Here is a 24,476-nt window from a genome sequence, read left to right on the forward strand (position 1 = left end):
TCCCCACAGCCATGTTCCCCAGCTCTCATCAAGGCTTTGCTTTATTAATTGCTAAAGCCGTAACCTCCCCAGCTCCCCTGTCTCACAGGAGTGGTGTGATTCATTAGGAGGGCTATAGATTTTTGGTGAAGGAGGGTTCATTTCAAACAGCCCTAATCTGCTGCTTGTTTATTCATCTCATTCTCCTCTCTCCTGGCGTGTCACCCAGCATCAGAGGAGAACTGATCTCTCCACACAAACAGACTGCCGCTGCTCATCCCCACAGTTCAAACGGAGCAAGGCGACAGGCCCTCGGAGGGAGGATTATAGGGATGCAGGAGGAAGTGTCAATCTGATTTCTCTGTGCTAGCTGGATCACAGCCGACGTGTCGCTTGGACTGATACGGCCAGGCCTCCTGGTCAATGCTGCGGGGTTGCTGGGCTCAGCAAAAGAAAAACTGCTTCAGTCCACCTTGTCACCATCGCGGGGACACAGTGACAGCACACAATCTCATACTGCTCAATACTCCTCATCAAAGAACCACTCACTACAGGGTCAGGGCAAACTTCTGTCATTTAGAGAAAACAACTCACTGTGAGTTGTCTATTCCAACATCTTCACCAAGGTGTAGTGTAGACAGTGGCCAAGCTCTCATCTTTGTGGATCTCTTTATGTCAGCACTAAAGACTATCAGATGCCAAGCGTATTGAGCCAAGATAATGTTTTATATTGATGGTGATAGTCAGCACAAACTCAGCCCACCTCAGCCTTCTGCTGTGTAGATTGGTCTATCTCTCCTGTGAGTAGTCTTAGTGCTGTGCCGATCTGTAGGGACTTCAGAGGTAAACTCAAAAAGCACTGAGGAAGTATGAGTTGTATTTGAAAAATACCTACATTATGGTAATTAAATATGTATGAAGACAGGATTAATCACGTGCTTTACATTATCATCCTTTCAGGCCTCTGAATTATGTCGACATCATTATGAGTTGTTTGTGTGATTACCATGGTATTTAAATGGTTTTCACAACCCTCTGTTTTTCCATGCTTAAAGCTCTTTCAGTCTGGCTTCCATCCATGTCTTCTCTTCTCTTTTCTACTGCTCTCCATACCAACAGAGGGCAGTGTGGTGCTAGTGTTCAGATGCAGGGGCAGCCTGAGCCATTGCACTGCTTGACTGCGAGGTCATCTGCAAAGGGGCTGATCCGTCGTTGTGACAGTTAACATACTAATTACTGTAAATAATACGTTCTCTAGCAATGCCTTGGAGAGGGGAGTGCCGCTCCCGTCCTCCACCCCCCTCCACCAGTGTCTTACTTCACTCTGTTCCTGTCAAGATAGTGCACAGACAAATTGTACAACCAGGAGGGGAACACAGTAGATGGGCTAAATGTTAGCCTGCTGATGTAAACATTCCTCTTTTTGTATGATATAAAAGGATACTCTAATGTGTCAGAATATGAAATCCATGCATCACTGAAGAGAAAGCAAATGAGTTCTGCATCCCACCCTGTTCTACCCTGTTCTGAATGTTCCAGTGTTCCTGTGTGTTTATTCTGTTGGTTTGTTCTGTCTTTCTCACGGTTTGTTCTCTCCTTCTCTCTGTTCTTCTCTACTAATTACTCTGTCAGTCTCTCCTCTACCTGAACAATACATGGCCCACTGCCAGATCTTACAAGAACACTAGCTACCTACATCTAGAAAACTGTAAGACAAAACAAGAGGGCACCCTCTTTTGAGCACATAGTGGCTAATTGACCACCATGTTCATATTCCATAATGTAATAGTTCTTCCCTGTTGCCAGAAGTTGGCTTGATTTTCTTACTGTCCAGAAAAGTGGGTGAGCAAATGAATCAAGTCTTACCTTACAAAAGCAGAAAACTGATTCATATTTTTGAGAGACTTTTGCATTGAATTCCTGTTTTGTTGAGCCAATCTGGCCACAATAGAATGGGTTCCAAGGATGGCAGGGGAAATTTGAAACCCAAGATATTACTCCTTGATCCTATGTAGAGACGGCCTGGCAACTGTGTCCACGTCCCCCTGTTTTTGTCTCAGTGGGTACCAGAGGACTCTTTGTTCTGAGTTCCATGCCACCTGATCAGGAGGATTAAACTGCCTCTGCCACACACCCTGTGCCTCCCGTTTGGTGCCATCCAGGACCCCTGTCGAGACAGAGTTGTGGTTGTGGAATCTTATAGGTGGGCAGAGATCATCATAGCCTAGCACAACTGGGCCTCATGCAGATAGGTGCCTGGCAGGGATAGATGGAGGGAGGCGATTGACGCCACAGAGAACTCTTGGCCCGTGGTCCTCTTTTGAAACCCATTATTTGACGGACAGTCCATCGCTTTCATCCAGGGAAGTTGGAGCCGCCTGCCATTGCCGCTGGAGCCAGCGGGGACGGAGAGAGCGGCATGCAGAATGTGCATCACATTGGCCGGACGTGTTGCTATTGCTCAGCGAGCAGCTGAGAAGGACACGTGGAACAGACAAATCTGTGTTGAGTCACGAATATCAGTTTGTGATTTCCTGACAATGTCAGGCCACACTCAGAGCAGATATATGCAAAACTATTCTTCCACTTCATTCCACGTATTGCCTGATCTGATCTGTGGAACAGCCAAAGGAGATACCAAATCTTTACTTTACAGACAATACTTATTAAATTGAAGGAAACATCCCTGGCCAGGCTTAATAATAAGCTGATATCCGTATGTTTATCCCAGAGCTTTAACCACACTGTGAGCTTAGCTTCATGACAATAAAGAGTTAAAAACAGAAAGCAGCTGCACCCTATTCAATCCATTCCTACTGCTGCAGATGGTTTAATCTTAGTCTTTCAATAACTTTGAATATTCTGAGTAGTAGAGGGCTGCAAGCACAGAAGGTGGTTGACGCTCATTTAATTTAAGTCACTGGATGACATCCAGATCATGAAATGATAACATGAGCAGAGTGTCTTAACTTTGATCCAGCCATCCTTCTGGGTTAGATTCACTGGAGGATATTGAACAACAACTAACAAGCAAACACAGGGCTGTCCCGTTGGTGGCAGTGCCATGTGCTCCTTAGACTGGAAGCTGTCTAAGAGAGTGTCTCTGCACATACTGACACTGACTGTGTGTGGGCTTTAACTGACTGCTACTCTATTGATTAAATGCAATTGGGTGCGAGTGCTAGAGCCAGTCAATTATCAGTTAATAAACAGCAGAAGTTTTCTATTAGTGCCTGTTAGTGCGTGTGATAGATTGTTGCTATGTGGATTTGACCAGGAGAGGGGAAGGGAAGTGATGGGAGGAGCGTTGCCTTGGGTGTATTATACCTAACTCCATTGGGTTGCTTTGTCTTGGCCGGTTTTGTTATTGTAGTACTGAGCTTAAAATATAATACATATGCAAACAAACTCACAATTCTCTGCTGGGCCGGCCCAAACTGTAAGCTCAGGAATCACACTCCAGAATGAATCCCACAATTGGTATTACAGCACACTATCCAATAAAGAGAATCCATTACAAAAGAAAGAATGGAGCCAGACAATGCAATGCCTGCTTGCTGCAGTGTGACTACTCATTGATAACGTTACAAACCTCCAGTGGGTTCGGTGCATGTGCCTCGTAGAAGTGCGCACAGCGATCGTCACACATCTAATGTGTGGTAAATTTAGACACAGTGGAGCATAGATTTCACAGCAGATGCACAGGAACATAACACGTCCACCTGTGTTTCCCTCAGTAAGTCATCCCTCCCTTGTGGAACCAGAGACAAAAGCCTGACAACACATGCCAACTGTATAAATAGTATAAAACATGGTTCTGTTGTGGACTGTTACCAGTGACAATACCTTCAATCAAAGGCCAGATTTTTGGATTTGACTGCAGGATGCTTATGCATATTACTTTCTGGCTGCCATTGATGCAAGCTAAAACATGAATGGTGACTATCATAGGGGGGAGGCCAGTCCCTGATGATGTGTGTAGGAATATCTACGGCTATAGCTCCTTCCCCTGTCTTCTAGCATGCTGCAATGCAGGCTATGGCCTACACTAACCATAGTGGCGCCCCCTTGGGGTAATGGGTGGGACGAATCCAGTGTCGGGAGTTGGGTCATTGGGAACCTACAGCTGGGAGACCGCCCTCTCATTCCATCAACAAACCTCCAAACCTTAATTAGCTCACCTGCTGATCACCTGCTGATCACTAGGTAGCCTAGTGGTTAGAGCTAGATTGAATCCCAGAGCTGACAAGGTAAACATTTGTCGTTTTGCCCCTGAACAAGGCAGTTAACCCACTGTTCCTAGGCCGCCATTGTAAATAAGAATTTGTTCTTAACTGACTTGCCTAGTTAAATAAAGTTTAAAATAAAAAAATAACCCCCCCCTCCCTCTCTTTCCCGCATTCCCCAAAGTCCTCCATCAAATATCCCATTCGATTTGGCTTACCTGCCTCCCTCCAACTTGGATCTCCTCTTCTGATTGACAATTGCCTTAGCGGAATCTTGTATCACAATGATTTTTAAATGGTTCCTCACTGCTACCTTATCAGAATTGGCAACCTCAATGGCGTGTGCATCGCTCAAAACCCCACGTGGCCTCTGTACCTTTCAATGCTGATTTTAGGTTGAACTGGTGTTTATACAGCTTGATTTGTTTACACCTACTAGCATTATTTTTAAGGTATTTTGATGTGTGATTTATATTATGGAGTGTACACTTCAGCGGTGGGCAATCTATCTTGCTGGGAGCATTTAATTCCATTCGGTTGAGGTCCTAGCTACATGTGTATATATACAGTATACCTGGGACAGGAAGGGTATATATAGAGGGACAGTTCTGATAGAGTAGGGATCCCTTTAGTATTAGCTGACTTTCTCCAGAGAGTGCTAACAGACAAAGCAATTGCCGTCTGTGAAGATTGCCCGCGAAGGCTAGCTGTCTCCGGTGACTGATAAAACCCACCGTCTGCAGCCCACAAAACCACCAGCATCCCATCGCTACTGCTGCTGTCCCTCTGGTTCAGCTACCAGCCTCTTCCTCCTAACCTCAGGGCTTCCATATGGGGCCCTATTATGACTGCTGTTTAATTACCAATCAAAAAACAGCTCACTCCTCTTAAGGGATGGCTAGCCGAGAGGGAGAGAGAGGGAGAGACAGAATGAGAGAGAAATAGCTCACATGGGCTCTTTAAGCAGAGATAGAAGACAAAGGGTGAGGGAGAGCAAAACATTGATGGAGAGAGAGAGAGACAGTGCATCTGCATGATGAATGTGAATAGATGTAGAGAGACAGAGGGAGTGTGGAGGACAGATGGGCAGAAGCAGTCATCTGGCCGACATAATTTTTCTGGGGATGTGTTTGTGTTTACAAACAGACCCTGCCAGGGAGAGAGGGAGGGACTTAGCAAATTAATGTTATAAATTATCCATGATTTATGTTTGCTGCCTTGGGGACAACAGTAAAAGGCGTGCAGCATCCATAGCTGACCCGGCTGAGCCTTATCCCCACCCTAGCACCACACAATTAGATGTTCCGTCTGCCTCATGGCCCAGCATCACCACTTACACACATACATAATAATAAACATTCCCTCACGGGCATGGTGTTGGTCAGGGAGGCTGCGTGCCTGGACAGATGGTCATTTGCAAAGGAGACCTAGGTCTCATGTCTTCCCTGTTAAAATAAAGGTTAAATTAAAAATAAATAAATGCTCACAGTGCTGTGTCTCATGGGGACACTGAGGGATAGAAGCAGCAATTCATTGGCCAACACTGAAAGCCTCCAAGCCTAAGACAGCTGTTGTTGCTATTATTCTCTGGATGTCTATTTCTATACTTTTACAACTGACTCATGGATCTGAGAGCTGTGCTATTCTAAGCCAGTCATTGGCTTTTCATTGCAGCCATTCATACCGCTCCAACTCTGGACTGGTCTGTTATTGTCTACTCTAGACCCTCAGGAAATCTCAGGTAGGAGCCATTTCATTTCACACTCCTCCTTTTTCCCCCATGTATACTATAACTTTACAACCTTTTAGGTAATAGAAAATGTGTTGATGCTAAAGTGTCTCTTTCAACATCTATTCATACACCCCCCAAAAAAGCTTCACTCGGGAGTTACGGAAAACAGATTGTCTGTAAGTGCTCTGCTGGTCCCAGGTACTAGCTGTGGTCTTTCACTTGTGAGGGCGCAATTTGATGGGGTGTTGGGAAACAGAAGCTACAAAGGGCTGTGGGCAGTTGGTAGGATATATCTAGACAGCAGTGAAACGCAGGGTTTCCATTATAACCGTAAGAGCTATGGAGACCATTGTTCAAACTCTGGCCAGTTATTTTAGCCCAATCTAACTATTAGACAGTCATGAAAGGCCTTCGTAACAGAAGGTCACTATTACGATTGACAAATGAAAAGCCTACATCTGTGTATTTGTTTATTTCGACTTTCGAAACAGTGGGTCCCAATCAATTTCCGATGCCTGGTGCAATTTCCCAATGTGGTACTGTCAGTTTGTCAGTAGGAGAACTGTGCTGTGAGCACTGGTTGAAAGGATTTTACCAATAGGAAATGAGTGCCTTTTTTAGACAGCTGGTTATTTAAATCTAAAAACACCTCGGTTGACAACTTAGAGCTGCTGGACATGGTAACACTTGTTGATAATGGAACACGTGAACTGACCCCACACCACTGAGAAACGGGCCTACAGTATGTCATGGATGAGTCTAATCTTCCTACTAACCTTTATAAGCCGAGACAGATATAGATCAGTCTCCCACTATAAGAGCAACAGTAGCTCAACCATATGGGGATGATGCACATTGAATTATCTAAATGAACAAAACAACATGTGATATTTCTGGTTACTTAATATTTGTTTTGTATCCCTTACAGCTTGAAGCTGCCCTTCACAATCCGGTGCAGTGTGCTTTGCTGGGCTTCTCTGCAGCGAGCACCTCGCTACCTCAAGGCTATCTCTGGGTGAGTGACTTACACATACACAGTTTACAGGCACACATATACATACATGCATGCATGCACACAAACACACATGTGCACACAGAAGTATTTAAAAAAGCATTAACCATGACACCCGTTGATACAAATATATCCTCTGTAATATTACATTTGTAGTGGCCTCAGGGTTGATCACATCTATTAATCAAAAGTACAAAAAATGTGGCAATGAAAGGGATACAAATATTTTTTCTCTACAAAAACAAGTGTTGCCATGCAAACTGACCCTTCACTTTCATTTAGTATAGACCTTTTCAACTGTAAAAACCATAACAAGTTCTATATGTACCCACTAGAGGTTCTCCAGTAAACATCTGGCGCTAAAGAGCCCCATAATTGCTAGCTAGCTAGTTGGGGTGGCAGGTAGCCTAGTGGTTAGAGCGTTGGGCCAGTAACCGAAAGGTTGCTAGATTGAATGCCTGAGCTGACAAGGTAAAAATCTGTCGTTCTGCAGCTGAACAAGGCAGTTAACCCATTGTTCCTAGGCCGTCATTGTAAATAAGAAATTTGTTCTTAACTGAATTGCCAAGCTAAATAAAGGTTAAATAAAAAAATTTATGAAAGGTTGGCTAGCTAGCACAAAATGACAAGTTTGTATTTCTTGATCAAACCAAAAAACAGAACAAACTAAACTCACCCATTCTGTACAAATGTGCGCATCCCCAACATTCAAATGAGACTACAAAGAAAACTAATGTGACTATAGCGACTGTGTTGACTTCAAAACCGGGGGTGTGAACTAGATTTCTATTCAAGCGTTGATCGACATGGTAATGGCTCTATAGTATTGGAGAAAAGTTGAAAAAACTGACCCTCCGTTACATCGTGACGTGTCATGCCGTAAAGTACAGCACGCATAAAGCAACTATTTCTGTCTTACAATCTCTCTCAACCAGGTGTAGCACTTCTCTCATCCTTTAAAAACAAGAAATGGACAGTGAAGGGGGTAAATACCTAGTAAATACCTAGTAATTTTTTGCATCATCATTGCATGCAATCATCATTCTCAAAGCCTCTGTTTACTTCTAAGATCACTTTAGCACCGCCCTAAAAACCCAATTCAAGTTCGACACAAACCTTCAAATAGGTGTAATAATAACACATTATATAAACTCTTTATATAATTTTATTTACATTTTAGAGGCGATAAGGTGATAAGTTGGACAGATCGAGTGAATAAAAGCAATTTTTCCATCTCTCCTTCTCACTATCACGCATTAGTTTTGTGAGTGAGTTTACGTTAGTTATATACACACATTGACGTGGACCTCACGCTACGAGACCTAGCTAGTGGTTTGTTTACGTGTTGTAAAGCTAGACTACACAAATGCTAGCGCCTTGTGGTGATAATGTTAAACTGCATATTAATTGCACCAGGATGATACATAACATGAAGCAAACAAATTGCAACTTTGTCAACTTTATTATTTTGAAATTAAGTTAAATTAACCATAAAATATTCCTTTCTGCACACCCTCATGATCGTGATTATATAAGTGTTAATGCCCTCGAAGCCGGTGTTTGGAGGATATATTGGCACGGGTGTTATTAGGCCTGAGACGAACTTGAGAGCCGGCAAACAGTGCCAATATATCCTCCAAACACCGGCTTCGAGGGCATTATCAATTTTTTTTTTACAACGAGTTACAAACATATTAAAATCATTTAATTTAAAATTTTATTTTGATGAATTTCTTAATACTATTTCATCCTTCCACATCCTTGCTACCCAAGCCGACAGAATGCAACCCAGTTGTTCAGTCTTTTTGTTCTGTATCTATGGACGCGACCCAGCCGTTCGTTCTAAATGTTCCATTGTCATACTGGCTGGCAACATTCTGAACCCTTAATTGTTAGCTAGCCAACTATGGCTAACTAAGTCACGTCTAAAAGTGCAGCCAGAATAACAGCAAAGTAGCTGCATTTGCATTAATTTAAACTGTTTTCTAGAGACATTTATTTGGATACATCCATAACATTGAGCAAATGAGGTGCGATTTCGCCTGGCATAGAAAATGTGCTCACTCATCAGGACACTGTTGTTCAAAGGAGCTAGCCAACAACACCACTAACACAAACACTTCAAACTGAAGCTGGAAAGACTGCAAACTAGCTGAATTTACCTTTTTTCTATTGACATTTCTTTGTATACAGTTGAAGTCTGAAGTTTATATACACCTTAGCCAAATACATTTAAACTCAGTTTTTCACAATTCCTGACATTTAATCCTAGTAAAACGTCCCTGTTTTAGGTCAGTTAGGATCACCACTTTATTTTAAGAATGTGAAAATGGCTTATTTCAGCTTTTATTTCTTTAATCACATTCCCAGTGGGTCAGAAGTTTACACACACTCAATTAGTATTTGGTAGCATTGCCTTAAACAATTTAAACTTAGGTCAAATGTTTCAGATAGCCTTCCCCAAGCTTCCCACAATAAGTTGGGTGAATTTTGGTCCATTCCTCCTGACAGAGCTGGTGTAACTGAGTCAGATTTGTAGGCCTCCTTGCTCGCACATGCCTTTTTTCCTCCAAACATAACGATGGGCATTATGGTCAAACAGTTATATTTTTGTTTCCTCAAACCAGAGGACATTTCCCCAAAAAGTACGATCTTTGTCCCCATGTGCAGTTGCAAACCGTAGTCTGACTTTTTTTTATGGCGGTTTTGGAGCAGTGGCTTCTTCCTTTCTGAGCGGCCTTTCAGGTTATGTTGATATAGGACTCGTTTTACTGTGGATATAGATAATTTTGTACCTGTTTCCTCCAACATCTTCACAAGATCCTTTGCTGTTGTTCTGGGATTGATTTGCACTTTTCGCACCAAAGTACGTTCATCTCTAGGAGACGGAACGCGTCTCCTTCCTGAGTGGTATGATGGCTGCATGGTCCCATGGTGTTTATGCTTGTGTACTATTGTTTGTACAGATGAACGTGGTACCTTCAGACGTTTGGAAATTGCTCCCAAGAATGAACCAGACTTTTAATTGGAGGTTTCCAATTTTTTATCTGAGGTCTTGGCTGATTTGTTAGGATTTTCCCATGATGCCAAGCAAAGAGGCACTGAGTTTGAAGGTAGTCCTTGAAATACATCCACAGGTACACCTCCAATTGACTCAAATGATGTCAATTAGCCTACCAGAAGCTTCTAAAGCCATTACATTATTTTCTGGAATTGTCCAAGCTCTTTAAAGGCCCAGTCAAGTTAGTGTATGTAAACTTCTGACCCACTGGAATTGTGATACAGTGAATTATAAGTCTGTCTTTAAACAATTGTTGGAAAAATTACTTGTGTCATGCACAAGATAGATATCCTAACCGACTTGCCAAAACTATAGTTTGTTAACAAAAAATTTGTGGAGTGGTTGAAAAACGAGTTTTAATGACTCCAACCTAAGTGTATGTAAACTTCTGACTTCAACTGTATATCCATAAAAATAATGCCAGCTTTTTCATGATTTTGGCTGTTTGAGAAACGCTGCCTGCCTGTCTGTCTCGTCCCAACAATACGATGGGACAGCTGGAGATCGAATTTGAATATTGAAACAATGTTGCAAATGTCGGAGAGACAGACAGCAAGGTTTTTACAAATCTCCACAGTTGAAAATGGCAATGTTAGTCTAAAATAAAAGTGAGATAATGTCTACATGCTTTTTATAGTGGAGATCAAGTTTTTAAATTGCTTGGCTGATGAGACAGTGGATTGTGCAGTCAGATGGAACAGAGTAAATAGGCATTTTAACATCATAGATTTAGCCGGTGGTAACTTGTGGAATAGACTCCGGCTGGTATGCGGTTTTAACCAATCAGCATTCAGGATTAGGCCCACCCGTTGTATAACTGCTAATAATGTCTCTCTCCTGTGCATGTCAACCTTAAGGTCTACCTTCGTTACAAGGATAGGGCTTGCACTAATCCAATTCATGGGGGCATGTACAGTAGCTGTAGAAGTCAAACCTGGTATCCTTTAACATGGTTAGCCTCATTAATTGTCTAATAAAAAGAAAAACCCACAGACACTGATCTTGCCAGTATCAGCCTTTTATTTTCTTTCAAGTTGTTAACAAATGATTCCCACACACATAAGTTCTCAGATGTGTGAGTACTTTTCCTATTTCTAATAGTATCATTTCAAATGGAAGAAACAAATTAACAAAATGTAAACAATGTACAAGCCACATATACAAGTGCTTTGGACATGGCCACAAGGCTAATACTAATCCCATCACATGTCTGCATTGGACTTGCATGCCATAAATAATATCACTTCTACTGTGACCAAAAGGGTAGAGCACAGATAGTGGAGGCAAGAGAAAAAATACCCTGTAGAGTGACCACAGTAAATGGTCACTTTTACATGGGCTGCAGAGTAGCCATGTAATGTATGAGTTCCATCCCTGTATGGCTGACCGGGCCGGGATGCAAACCCTAATTAAATGACACTTGTAGCTAGCATGCCAACCACTGGAGAAGGATGATAGTGAGTGTAGCAGAATGAAGCAAATCAGGGCAACATTGCATGAGGAGATCCTCCCACAGCTGAGATGCTTAAAGTATTAAAATATAGATACATTTATGATAGACAGGAGGAGACACTACTTGAAGTCTCAGGGGGATGACATCACAGTGGCTACTAGAACTCACTTGCAGCTCACCTCTGCTACAGTCACACCCATTTCACCTCCTATGCCACCGACAGTATAACTGACCTGCCACAACTTACCCATTACTGTCCATGCAGGCAATACGGCACGCTGCGAAGCTTCTTTGGGAAATCGATGAACTTTTCTATTCTAAAATAGATTCGTCCCCAGACGTAAAGGACCATCTCACCTTAAAATACACTTAAGAAAACAACTATACTAAGTTAGCTAGCTAGCTGTTTACAGCTGCGACGGAACAATTGTTGTTTACAAATGCACCCAAAGTTCTTTGAGGTTCCAGAGTTCACTTCCGCTCCAAAAGCCATTAAAAAGGTATATACCAGAGTGTGGGAGAAATAAAAGACTACAGATGGGTTTTTTTATGAGTGGAGCAAATTGCACTGGCAGACAAAAGTGCCACAGTCCCTGGACTTGTTGGAATTTTGCTGGTTTTAAGAGGAACACTTTCTGTGAAAAACCTTGCCTCAGAAAATAAATTGTCTGTTAATCTTAAAGCAAAATGTTTTGGTGCCCCATCCTTTCTGGGAAGAGTGGGCATTTTGTTGGGTAATCCCCGTAAAGCACGTGGATAAACCAGCTGGATAAGGCCCTCTAGGCAGACTCAGCTCCCTCCCACTAGGTGTTGTTTCAACATACAGTCATTTTTCAACGTATTGTGACGTGGAATCTATGTGTAAAATACATTGGATTTACAAAGAGTCATCAACATAAACAGTTGTTTTGAGGGTGCAATTTCAACCACAAGATCATATCATAATCTAACCAATTTTCAACATAGACAAAGGTTGTTTAAAATATGTTGAATTTGTACCTCTGAAACAATAGACCTTCATTATTCTTTTTTATTTATTTAACCAGGCCAGTCAATTAAGAACAGTCTTATTTACAATGATGGCTTGGCACGAGGCAAAAGGCCTCCTGTGGGGACGGGGGATTAAAAATAAAACAATGTAAGACACGGGCATCAGCACAAATACAACAGAAAACAAACAGTAGATGTGTGTGTGTGCGAGCAGGCATGTGTGTGGTGTGTTTGAAGTAAAACAACATGCTTCCTTACATAAGGCAACACAAACTAGTGACACCGGGTCTCAAGAACCTGTTCATCTATTTGTCATTTGAACTGCTCTAGGGACACCAGGTCCTGGAATTTAAGGTTGGCTTGGAGGGAATTCCAAGACCAGAAGGCTGATTATTGAAAGGACCTTTTTCCATGCTCAGTTCATTTTTAGGACTGTTAGCATAAAACAAGATTGAGAGCTTAAATTAGTTTTAATTTCGAGCTAGAAGAGAGGTATAGATAAAATGGCAGTTTTCCTAAAATGAGAATGAACCAGTGTTTGAGCCTGCGTGTTGCTAGTGATGTTCACCCGACAGCACTGTAAAAATCACAATGGTGAGTTAGACGTCTCTGATTGGTGACAAAATCAAGGGCTGAATGACACACATAGTCAAGAGCCTTCAGTGTAGCGCTTGAAGCTTGCACATACAGTAAATAGTAACACCATAGTCCAACACTGACAGAAAAGTACAACGAAACAACTATTTTCTGGCGGCAAAGGAAAAAACAAGCTTTGTGACAGTAATAAAACCCAATATTTATATTTACATTTTTGTCATTTGTGACTCACAACCTGGATTCGGTCTTGTGTAGCAAAATTTGAAATTGTGTATTTTTTTTTACATTGGATAAAAGTAGAGAGCTACAAAATGGGAAAGTAATTCTGTTTTAAAAGTTAATCAACTTGTAAACTCATTTTTGAGAAAACGGCCTTTGAATTAGGGCTGGGCGAGAAATGTCGTTTTTATGACATATTCAAGTTTATGTTTTAGCTCTGTATCGCAAGAATCGAGGTTCTGTTATAACGTTGTAATGTTTTACAAATGCAGCATCTCACTGTCTCTTCTCTGCCAGCCCAATGCCGAATCATGTCCCAATTGTATGCAACACGTGCACAGAGGTTATCCACCAATTACAACCCTAGACAGCCTTTCACAAATTGTAACCACGCTGGAGAAGTGTAGCGGTGGTAAAACTTCCACCAAAATGGAAAGAGAAGAAGCCAGCTCAGCCTCTCGTGAATATGAAATCGTCCCCAAAAAGGGCAGCAATATTTTTTCAGTAATATGGAAGTGGTTTGTGTTGAAGAGATCTGATGTTCAGTAAACGAATGGCCTGTGCAAAATGTGTCGAAAGACAATTGCCAAGAAAAGCAGCAGTACAACTACAACTCTTCCATCACCTGCAACTGAAACGTGAGGTGGAATGGGAGGAATGCGTGAGACTACGCAATGCCGATTCCAGTCGCCCGATTCCCAAAACGTCTGCTAAAAGACAAACTACCATAGTCGCATCCTTTTCAAACGTAATCCCTTATGACAAGAAAAGTTTGAGGTGGAAGGAGATAACGGATGCAGTGACCATGGCGAAAGATATGATATAAGATATAGGTACAGTTGACCAGAAATATCAGCTGCCAAGCCGCAAGTATTTCACGGAAGAAGCCCTGTCGTGATTATACACTGCTACCCGCGAAAGAACCGCAGAGAAGCTGGCTAGTGTTTCTTATTTTTCCACCACAGCTGATCTATGGTCGAGCAGAACGACAGAGCCATACCTAAGTTTGACAGTCCACTACATAAATGAAGACTGTAAATTGCAAAATGTCTGCCTCCAGACGTCTTACTTCCCCGATGATCATACGGGTGAAGTAATATCCCAGGGTCTCAGAGACTCTCTGGCATCGTGGAATATGAGCGAAGACTGAAAGGTGTGCATGACAACTGACAGCAGGAGCAACATGATAAAAGCACTGCGCTTGAACAACTGGACCCGCCTGCAGTGCTTTGGGCACAGGCTTCACCTTGCCATCGGTAAGTGTGACATTGGATAATTAAAGTGCATTCAAAAAAGTTATGTTCTGTAGGCTAATGTATTAGTAGTTATCATTCTGCCAATCCAATAGCAAATAACCACAGGCTGTTTTAATTATAACAACACATTAACTAAATTAATACATTTTCAATCAAAATGATTATATAAATGACATATTCTAACAGCTAGTGGTCTAACATTCTAAACAATAGAATAGACGTGTGGGTGTGTGTTGTTAATTTGTTTTGCACAAATAGGCCTTGAGGCCTTGTATATATATATTTATTTTAATAAAGAAAATTCAGTTAAGAATTATGTCTTGGCCTTTTTTAATATGTTTAGAGAAAAACAAGAAATGTAGATATATATTGTGAATCGTCCAAACCTCTGAAAAAAAAATGGAGATATTACTTTTAGGCCTACTTTGAATGTTTTGGTATCTAGTGAAGAGCTCTTCTTTGTCTACACCCATTCAGCATCATTCACACCCTCTTAAGCTTTAGCCCCACCCACCTTGTTTTGATCTCGGAGCATTCAGAGCGCACATTTGATGCTTTGGCCAATGATTTGTTTACCTCTGGATAACATGAAAACAGCCTAACCGGCTCTGCTGGCAACAAATTAATTCAGATTTTTTCCGACGTTTAATGACACTGGCCATATTCAACGGGTGTTGTACACTTTATCTTAAGACATGTAGCTAGCTAACGTGAACTCACCCCATTCCGTACAAATGTGCGCAACTGCAACATTCAAACAAGGCTACAAAGAAAACGAATGGGACTGTAGCGACTGTGTTGACGTCAAAATCGGATGTGTGAACTAGGTTTCTATTCAAGCGTTGATCGACATGGTAATGGCTCTATAGTATTGGAGAAAAGTTGAAAAAACTGACCCTCTGTTACATCTTGACGTGTCATGTCGTAACGTACAGCACGCATAAAGCAACTATTTCTGTCTTACAATCTCTCTCCACCAGGTGTAAGCACTTCTCTCATCGTTTAAAAACAAGAAATGGACAGTGACGTGGGTAAGGGGGGGATACCTAGTCATTTTTTGCGTCATCATTGCATGCAATCATCATTCTCAAAGCCGCTATTTACTTCTAAGATCACTTTAGCACCGCCCTAAAAACCCGATTCAAATTCGACACAAACCTTCAAATAGGTATGTAATCACACATTATATAAACTCATTATAGTGTTTTATTTACATTTTAGAGGCGATAAGGTGATTAGTTGGACAGATCGAGTGAAAAAAAGCAGTTTTCCCACACGACATCTTTCCTTCTCACTATCACGCATTAGTTTCGCTTCCCCACCCGCCATTTTTAAAAACACCCGACGGGGCTCATTGCCTGCTTGAATTATGCAGAAACGGGCAGAGTTTCGGTCATGTCATTTATTTTGTTGGAAAGGGGATAAATTGTGCTTTACAATGGTAATGACATTACAGTTGATCTGGAAGTATTACATTTTTGGGGCGCTAAAATAAGGGCAATTGTACGGACCAAAGTGATGTACGAGTTTACGTGAGTTTACTATAGATGGGTAAACAATGAATCTTGGTAAACAACATGTAAGATCACACATGTCACGCAATGTTAGATAACGAGCTAGCCAGCTAACGCTAGCTAGTTAAACAACAATGAATCTGCTGGGAGCTAACCAACCAGATTCAATGTTAGCTCGCTAACATTAGGCTCAAACTAGCAAAGCACACAGCTCTGGGATATGAATAATAATGTCAGCTAGTGAGCCAGCAGCTAACTTTAGCTAGCTAGCTAACAGTACCCTTTAGTTTAAGACATGTAGCTAGCTAGCTAGGTAAACAATGAACCTAGCTAGGTAAACAACGTGTAACATCACACATGCCACATAACGTTAGCTAACGAGCCAGCCAGCTAACGTTAGCTAGTTAAACAACAATGAACATAGTCCCAAATCATGTCGTTACTACCCTGCATGAATCTGCTGGGAGATAACATTGAACCTGGTTGGTTAACTAGCTACTGTAGAAAAGCAAACGGTTCTGGGATACGAATAACAACGTTATACACGTAACGTTAGCTAGCTAGCTAACAGTACACTTTAGCTTGAAATGAAACCCCTTTCTGTAAAAATTTGAAACGTGTAATATTTGAAACTGTAGCTAGCTAACGCATGAAGGATGCATCTCCCTGTCACGGATGCCATGCCACAGTTGCCCTTAGTTTGAAGATGTAATCCGGAGACAGGTGTTTTCTCCATCTCTTTAGCCATCATACTCTAATTCCACTGATTTCGAAACTCGATCCTCCAGAAAGTGGAGAGCAACACTTATACAGCTCCACTACACAATATTTTTTTTTAAAGCAGTGTTCAACAGGATTACCAACACAGACTGACCAGCTCAAATAGACAGAAGCCTGCTATGTGGCAGACCAATCTGAACTCTTCTCTTGGCATGTCCAGGCCACTCATTATCCCAGACAATCATGGCCAGTCGGAAGGTTCGCTCACTTTTTCTGTGGCTTAACCAACAAGGCTTGTAATTTAACAATTGTATTCGTATTTACAGATGGCATACACGTTTGTTATTAAGCACATGAAAGTTCAAAAAAGTTAATCTTAGCAATAACATTTTATTTGATACTTAAGTATATTTAAAACCAAGTACTTTTAGACTTTTACTCAATTAATATTTTATTGGGTAGCTTTAACTTTTACTTGTGTCATTTTCTATTAAGGTATATTTTACTCAAGTAAGACAATTGGGTACTTTTTCCACCACTGTGTACTTCCTGTTTACAAAATTCATGCTAATGTTGGGTTTTTGAACTAGCGCCCAATTGACTCCCATTATTTCCTTGAAGGAGAGCTCTCCTTGTCCCAGAATTGCCAGAATGCACTGCATGGCCCATTGACGTAGCATGGGCAATGTGCACAATGGGCATTAAAACGATTCCTATGGAATTTCCCATCTCCTCAAAAGTTTCTCTGTTGTTGCGAATTCCAGACTCCACTCTGTGAGGCACATCAATCTGTAGGTTGAACATGGTGAGATTGTAGACTCCTAAATTGATAGTGCAGTTTGTTGATAGTGCCAGCCGATAGAAAAAGCATTACATTGTGGATTTTGTAGTCAACTTGAGCTGCAAAAGATTTCCACAATGATTTTCACATGTTGCAACCAACATTATTATAACGCCAAAATCAAACATTTGTTCACAAAAAAATATTGTTCTCACGTATTCATGTTATCTAACACTGTAAATTATAGGAATGAGTGGTTTTGGGTGGAATTTTCCTTTAACACACTGGGTTCTTTTTTATTTATTTTATTTAACCCTTATTTTACCAGGTAAGTTAACTGGGAATACATTCTCATTTACAGCAACAATCTGGGAAATAGTTACAAGGGAGAGGAAGGTTGATGAATGAGCCAATTGGAAGATGGGGATGATTAGGTGATCTGTCCATGATGGTATGAGGGCCAGATTGGGATTTTAGCCTGGACACTGGGGTTAGCACCCCTACTCTTACAATAGCACCCCTACTCTTAGTTACCACAGAGAGTCAGGACATCCGTTTAATGTCCCACCCAAAAGACACCACCCCTACACAGGGAAATGTCCCCAATCATTTTGCCCTGGTGCATTGGCATATTTGTTTTAGACCAGAGGAAAGAGTGCCTCCTACTGGCCCTCCAATACCACTTCCAGCAGCATATGGTCTCCCACCAGGACCAACCCTGCTTTAACTTAGGAGGCAAGCTAGCAGTGGGATACAGGGTTGTATGCTGCTGGTTATGCTGCTGGTTCAATTTGACAAGTAGTTCACAAACCACTCCGGAGCATGACAAGTAATCCCAATACACTTCAATCTCTGCACCAAGACAGTATGGTCCACAGTGTTAAATGCCTTTGACAAGTCTATGAATACAGATACACAATGTAGCTTCTTATCCAGGGCACAATGCATATCATTCAAAATCTTCAAAGCTGCAGTGACAGTGCTGTGGCTAGAACTGAAACCTGATTGCATACCACTCAAGGTATTGTTTTCCTGGAGGAAGGCTTTAAACTGCTTATTGACTAGGAACTCCAATACCTTTACCAGAACAGACAATTTAGATATGGGGCGATAGATATTCAGTAGAGTGGGATCACCTACTTTCAAAAGAGGTAGGACAAATGCTGATTTCTACATCTTGGGGTTTTCATTACATTCTATGGTGATGTTAAAGATGCATGTTAAATGGGGAGCAATGATGTCTGCAGCTAATTGTAGTAGGCGGGGGTCTAGATGATCAGGGTCAGGGTATTTTTTTTTTACATCAATTGTTTTAGGGCACTTCTGAAACAGAGAAAGGCAAGAAAGAAAACCAGGAGAATGAGTGCTCGGGAGTGTCAGGTAATTTCACATGGGGCTCATGTTGACCTCAGGTTGATCAAATAATCTGCCTGCATCAAGAAAATGTTGATTGAAAGAGTTCAGAATAGAGGTTATCACAGTTACCACCTGTGAGTCAACCAGCAGTTGTTTAGGGAGCTGTGCATCTTTAAATCTTTCTCTACCTGCCCACATTTTGAGATAGTGGTCTGCTTTCAGTTTTCGGTTCATAGCCTTATGAATTCAGACTAGTTCATCTGACAACCAAGGGTTGTCTCTGCCCTTAATTTTGTATTGTTTGAAAGGGGCGTGCTTGTTGCATACATCCTAGAATGCTTTATGGAGGTAAGAAAAGGCTAATTTAACATCAGAGATGTTCAACTCTATTCCTGGCAATGTTAAAAACATAATGAAAAAAAACCCTGTGTATCAAACTGCTTCCAGTTTCTTTTCATGATGATACTGTACATGGAGGTAGTTTAGGAATTGTACCATCCCTTACACAAGCAACAGCACAGTGATCACTTATCATTTGCAAATACACCAGAAGCATTAAAACGATGTGGAGTGTTTGTTAAAATAAGAACAAACAAAGATGATTTTATAGGACACCTTGCAAACAATTTTTAACAATCTGATTAAAATTATAGGTATTACAAATATTATTGAGTTGATCAGAGTTGGATGTCAACCAGTCTAGGTTCAGGTCAGGTCGCCCATAAGCACAAATTCAGATTTCACATTCTGCGATAATAATTCAAAAATGCAATCCAGAGGGCCAGCAATCGCAGACGGGGGTCTATAACAACAGGAGACAACAAGATTCAAGGATGCACAGAGATTTATATTCAAGGACAAATATTCAAATTGCTTGGGTTTGGTAACAAAGGTCAGAATGGTTGCCAAAAATGTGTATTTTATGTATATAGCAACACTACCACCCTTAAATTTGCGATCTGACCAAAAAAACATTCTAAACATCAATGCCAATGTCTTTGTCAATGATAGATTTTTTTTGCCAGGTTTCAGAAAGACCCAGATGTATTTATGCTCTCTACGGTTTTAATCCAAATATTCACAAAATCAAGTTTCGAAAGAAGCCTTCTTACATTTATATGCAGAAACTTCAGACCATTCTTACTTTTTAATTCAGATGAGGTAGAAATGGTTAGGTTGGATTCCACATTTCCTGACAGTAAAAGAAGTAAAATAATGGCAAGTCTAGATAGAATTTTACAACTTTTGGATTCAGAGACTAAAGTTGAGAGGAACAAGTCTTTAATACAAGGTATTTCAAAAGGTGCGTACAGTCCAGAGACATAGTTAAATACCGAAAGAACAATCCACACATGTAAACGCAAGCATGCGGTTTCTCCCATGTCGATTGGGAAAAACTGGCAAAGTTCTCCAGTACAATAGCCTGGCAAGCGTATGGTTTCTCCCAGGATGCAACATGGGAAAAACACCCACATTTCTCAGCATTTAACCTGTTTTGGAGACTGGTTTTTGTTCGAAATTTCGACGTGCCCAAAGAAAACTGCCTGTTACTCAGCCCCAGAAGCTAGGATATGCATATACTTGGTAGCATTGGATAGAAACCACTCTGAAGTTTCTAAAACTGTCAAAAAATGTCTGTGAGTATAACAGAACTGATATGGCAGACGAAAACCCGAGTAAAATCCAACCCGGATTCTTCTTTTTTTTTAGGTCACAGGCCATTTCAGTGCTTGCCTATGGGAAAGACAAATAGATGGGACCCAGATTGCAGTTTCTATGGCTCCCATTAGATGTCAACAGTCTTTAGAAAGGGTTTTAGGCTTGTTTTTTAAAAAATGAACAAGTAGTTGGAAGAACTATAAGGTGTCTCTCATTAGAAAAGTGGTCTTGTTGGCTTGTGAATGAGGTGTGCGCTCTTCGTTATTTATCTTCCCTATTCAACATACTATTCTCCATCTTAAATATTATAGTTTATTTCGATGTTCGAGTACCTGAGGATTAATTAGAAACATTGTTTGACTTGTTTGGACGAACTTTACTGGTAACTTTTTGGATTAGTTTGTATGCATGTTGAAAGAGTGGATTACTGAGATAATTGGCGCCAACTAAACAGACTTTTTTGGATATAAAGAAGGACTTTATCGAACAAAACTACCATTCATTGTGTAGCTGGGACCCTTGGGATTGCAAACAGAGGAAGATCTTCAAAGGTAAGTGATTTATTTAATCGCTATTTGTGATTTTGTGATGCCTGTGCTGGTTGAAAAAGTATTTTGGTGTGGGAAGCTGTCCTCAGATAATCGCATGGTATGCTTTTGCCGTAAAGTATTTTTGAAATCTGACAACCCGGTTGGATTAACAAGAAGTTACGCTTTTAAATTATGTATGACACTTGTATTTTCATGAATGTTTAATATTACGATTTTTGTATTTTGAATTTCGCACTCTGCAATTTCACCGGATGTTGTCGTAGGTGTCCCGCTAGCGGTTCATGCGCCTTAGAGGCATAACCATAGAAAACTTCAATAAGTAATCTATAATAAAATAACAATAAAGGCCAAGTAATACAATCTTAAGTGCATACAAGTTCCTGAGTCAAAGCTCACAGATGTCCATAGGCTTCAGGTACAATTCATTCAGATCAGAGACTGAAGTTTGTAAGTGTACATGTGTGCTGAAGCAGTGAGCGAAGCTTAGGGGTACCTGTACCAGACGGGGGGAGCAGGCCTGTGTAATCAGGAGCAGACCGAAAGGTGGTGGCCAAGCAGTGCAGCACACCATGGGAGTAGCCTAGGTATCACACTCATTTGGTAGAGGCTTGTGTCAGGAGGCTGGGTAGAAGAGGAGGCTTTCAACCAGGCAGGTGCATGGCCCAATGTGGTTAGGTAGACAGGCAAGGGCAGCAGGCAAGGGCAGCACCTTCTAGTGTAAAATGTATATAGCAAGTCATTTCTTGACTATATCAAAATATTACCGGAGTATTTGGAATTATTTAAAAAACCCACACGCAAACAAACAGAAGCGCACAAGACACACGGGTTCAGCTGCCGTGTTGGTGGGAATATGGACATATACTTTTTTAAATGTATTTTTTTACTTATTCCTAATCGGATTACTGAAGGAAATGGCCTTGGCTTTCACCTGGAATTGTTTATTTATGTTGGACAAAAAATTAAATAATTCAAACAATATTTAAATTCCATGCATCTTATAAAGGCTTCATAAACACTACATAAATGTGTCACACATCATCTATAACCGTATGTCATGCTCTATAAAGGGTTCATAGCCCACTATGTCAAATATGACAAAAAGCTGTGCTTTATAAATGGCGGCATAAGCAGCTTAATAAAGGCTTTATAAATCATATTAAATTGAGGCTTCACAGAGTATTTTTTAAAACTTGTCAGGCATTTTTGGTAGAGCATTGCAGCACCAGGATAGTGGGTTCGACTTCCGTGACCACCCATTCTTAAAAATGTATGCACACATGAGACTGTAAGTCACTTTGTATAAAAGTGTCTGCTAAATGGCATATATGATTTTGTATTATATTACTCAAAACCAAATATTTCACCTTCTTGATAGTCAAAATGGGGGAAAGGGCCATGAAAAACACAATTTTTCTTCATTCAGATGACTCTGGGTAAGTAGAGAAATGACCTACATCTCTCAGTATCCTTTTTAAACAGTGCTTTACATGCCCATGCCGTGTTTGTTATGTTATGTTAGCTCACAAAACAGAATATCCTTTAAACCTTAATAAATAAAGCATTACATTTAGAGGATTTGCTTGATATTATCAAGTACTGGAGTTATGTAGGCCTAATGTGTGACAAGTTGCAACACATGACACGATAACTAACTTGAAAGATCAAGTGTTTTAAGCACCTAAGTAAATGTTATTTCCAAGACATGTCACATGCCTGTATTTTATTCCGTAACATCCCCAAAGTTAGGAGAAAGGGGTTTAATAAAATACACAATATCATTATAAGAGCCGGTGGATCCATGAATAAACAACTGATCAAGTGGTCTGCTCTGCTCGGCTCACTCCCCCACTTGTCTCAGATCTACCTCCCTGGCAGGCTTGTCAAATGAGGGATGACACTAATCATGTTAAAGTGAGATGGGCTGGTGGGATTCTCCTGACTTTGATCAGAGTAATGACATTGTTTCTAATCAACCTGATTCACATGAATTTCCCTGTTTGCCTACATTACCGGTTCACTCCACCTTTCTGACTGGTGTTTTTCCCACGTATACCATAAATAAATTTTCCTCTCACCCACTCCATACTTCAGACAGTTTCAGATTAATCCTCATGGTGTGTAAAGGTGTTCAAAACAGCAGGTTTGAAACAGAACATGAGATAAAGTTTAGAATGAGTCATTGTCAACCTTACAAAGGTTAATTTTAACACATTGTGACTAATAACATGGACTTGAGCATTCATTCAGCGTCCCCACCATGGCATGTCCATGATCATCCTCTCCCACTGCCTCCCTCGGTCCAGACCGATCTCATTTCCGGGGCTCCCGAGTGGCGCAGGGGTCCAGCACACTGCATCTCAGTGTTAGAGGCATCACTACAGACTCTGGTTCGATTCCAGGCTGTATCACAACCCGGCCATGATTGGGAGTCAGTCCCATAGGGCGGCGCACAATTGGCCCAGCGTCGTCCGGGTTAGGGATTGGCCTGGGTAGGCTGTCATTGTAAATAAGAATTTAACTGACTTGCCTAATTAAATAAAGGTTAAATTAATTAACACTGGTAGAGTTAGTTACTTTCAGGAAGTTTCTTATGCACTCTGACAAAACAGATATCTATTCCCACAAACAAGTAGTGATGAGTTTGTCAGGGCACAGTCATTTCACTGGATCTGTGAAGGAATTGGATGAGTGAGTGCTTAAGTGTAGGAGAATGTTGAAGTTGGGGTTGCTTAGGGCTGTGGTTGCACAGAGCCATTTGCCTTTAAGCTTTGTTTTTGGGGAGCTCGTCTCTGTGCAACAGTCCATTATTTTCTCTGGCTCGCTCTCCAGAGCCCATGGGACTACTCCTGTCCAGCATGCTGACACAAATCTAACAAATGATTGCATGCAAAAAAGGCCGGGCAGGGGGGGTGAAAGGGGCTAAAGACTATATTTATCCTATGTCTTATTCCCATAATGTGACTCGGGGAAAATCCTTATTTCATCTTCAGTGTCAGTTTTTGTGAGGAACATTACACTTCAGTTGGACCGTTGCACCAGTCCCATATCTAGAGAAAAACAACTTTGGTGAAAGAATCCTGTGAAAACCCATGAAGATTTCACTTATGATTGGAGAGTGATTTGGAGCCTCCTAATTGAAATTGCTACAGATCCAGGTTTACCCCCTGCCTCTCTTCCCTTCCCCTGTATTGACATTGGCAGGCTTGACACAAGGCCAATATGAGTGTGACACTTGCAGAATCAAGCCTCTATTCATGCATGCAGCCACTCAGGCCTACAGCAGAGAGTGTGGAACCCCAAGAGGGAGTTGGTGATGATTGCCTGGCGGTTTTTTGATTATATGAGGTCCGCTCTCTTGTTTTGTCAG

General features: G+C 41.2%; 1 protein-coding gene across 8 annotated transcripts in view; it reads left to right on the forward strand.

Annotated features, from left to right (window-relative positions):
- Positions 1 to 24,476, forward strand: part of arhgef10la (Rho guanine nucleotide exchange factor 10 like a) — a 109,425-nt gene that overhangs the window by 65,877 nt on the left and 19,072 nt on the right. For all 8 annotated transcript variants that reach the window (XR_016488007.1, XM_036950493.2, XM_021569476.3 and 5 more), the window contains one exon: positions 6,866 to 6,952. Coding sequence is in view for 7 of the 8 variants with exons in the window: in XM_036950493.2 (XP_036806388.2) it covers positions 6,866 to 6,952 (87 nt within the window). In the remaining variant the exon portion in view is untranslated. The remainder of the gene's footprint in view (positions 1 to 6,865; positions 6,953 to 24,476) is intronic.

This window comes from Oncorhynchus mykiss, chromosome 17, assembly GCF_057628025.1.
Source record: "Oncorhynchus mykiss isolate SJ-2025 chromosome 17, ASM5762802v1, whole genome shotgun sequence".
Lineage (NCBI taxonomy): Eukaryota > Metazoa > Chordata > Actinopteri > Salmoniformes > Salmonidae > Oncorhynchus > Oncorhynchus mykiss.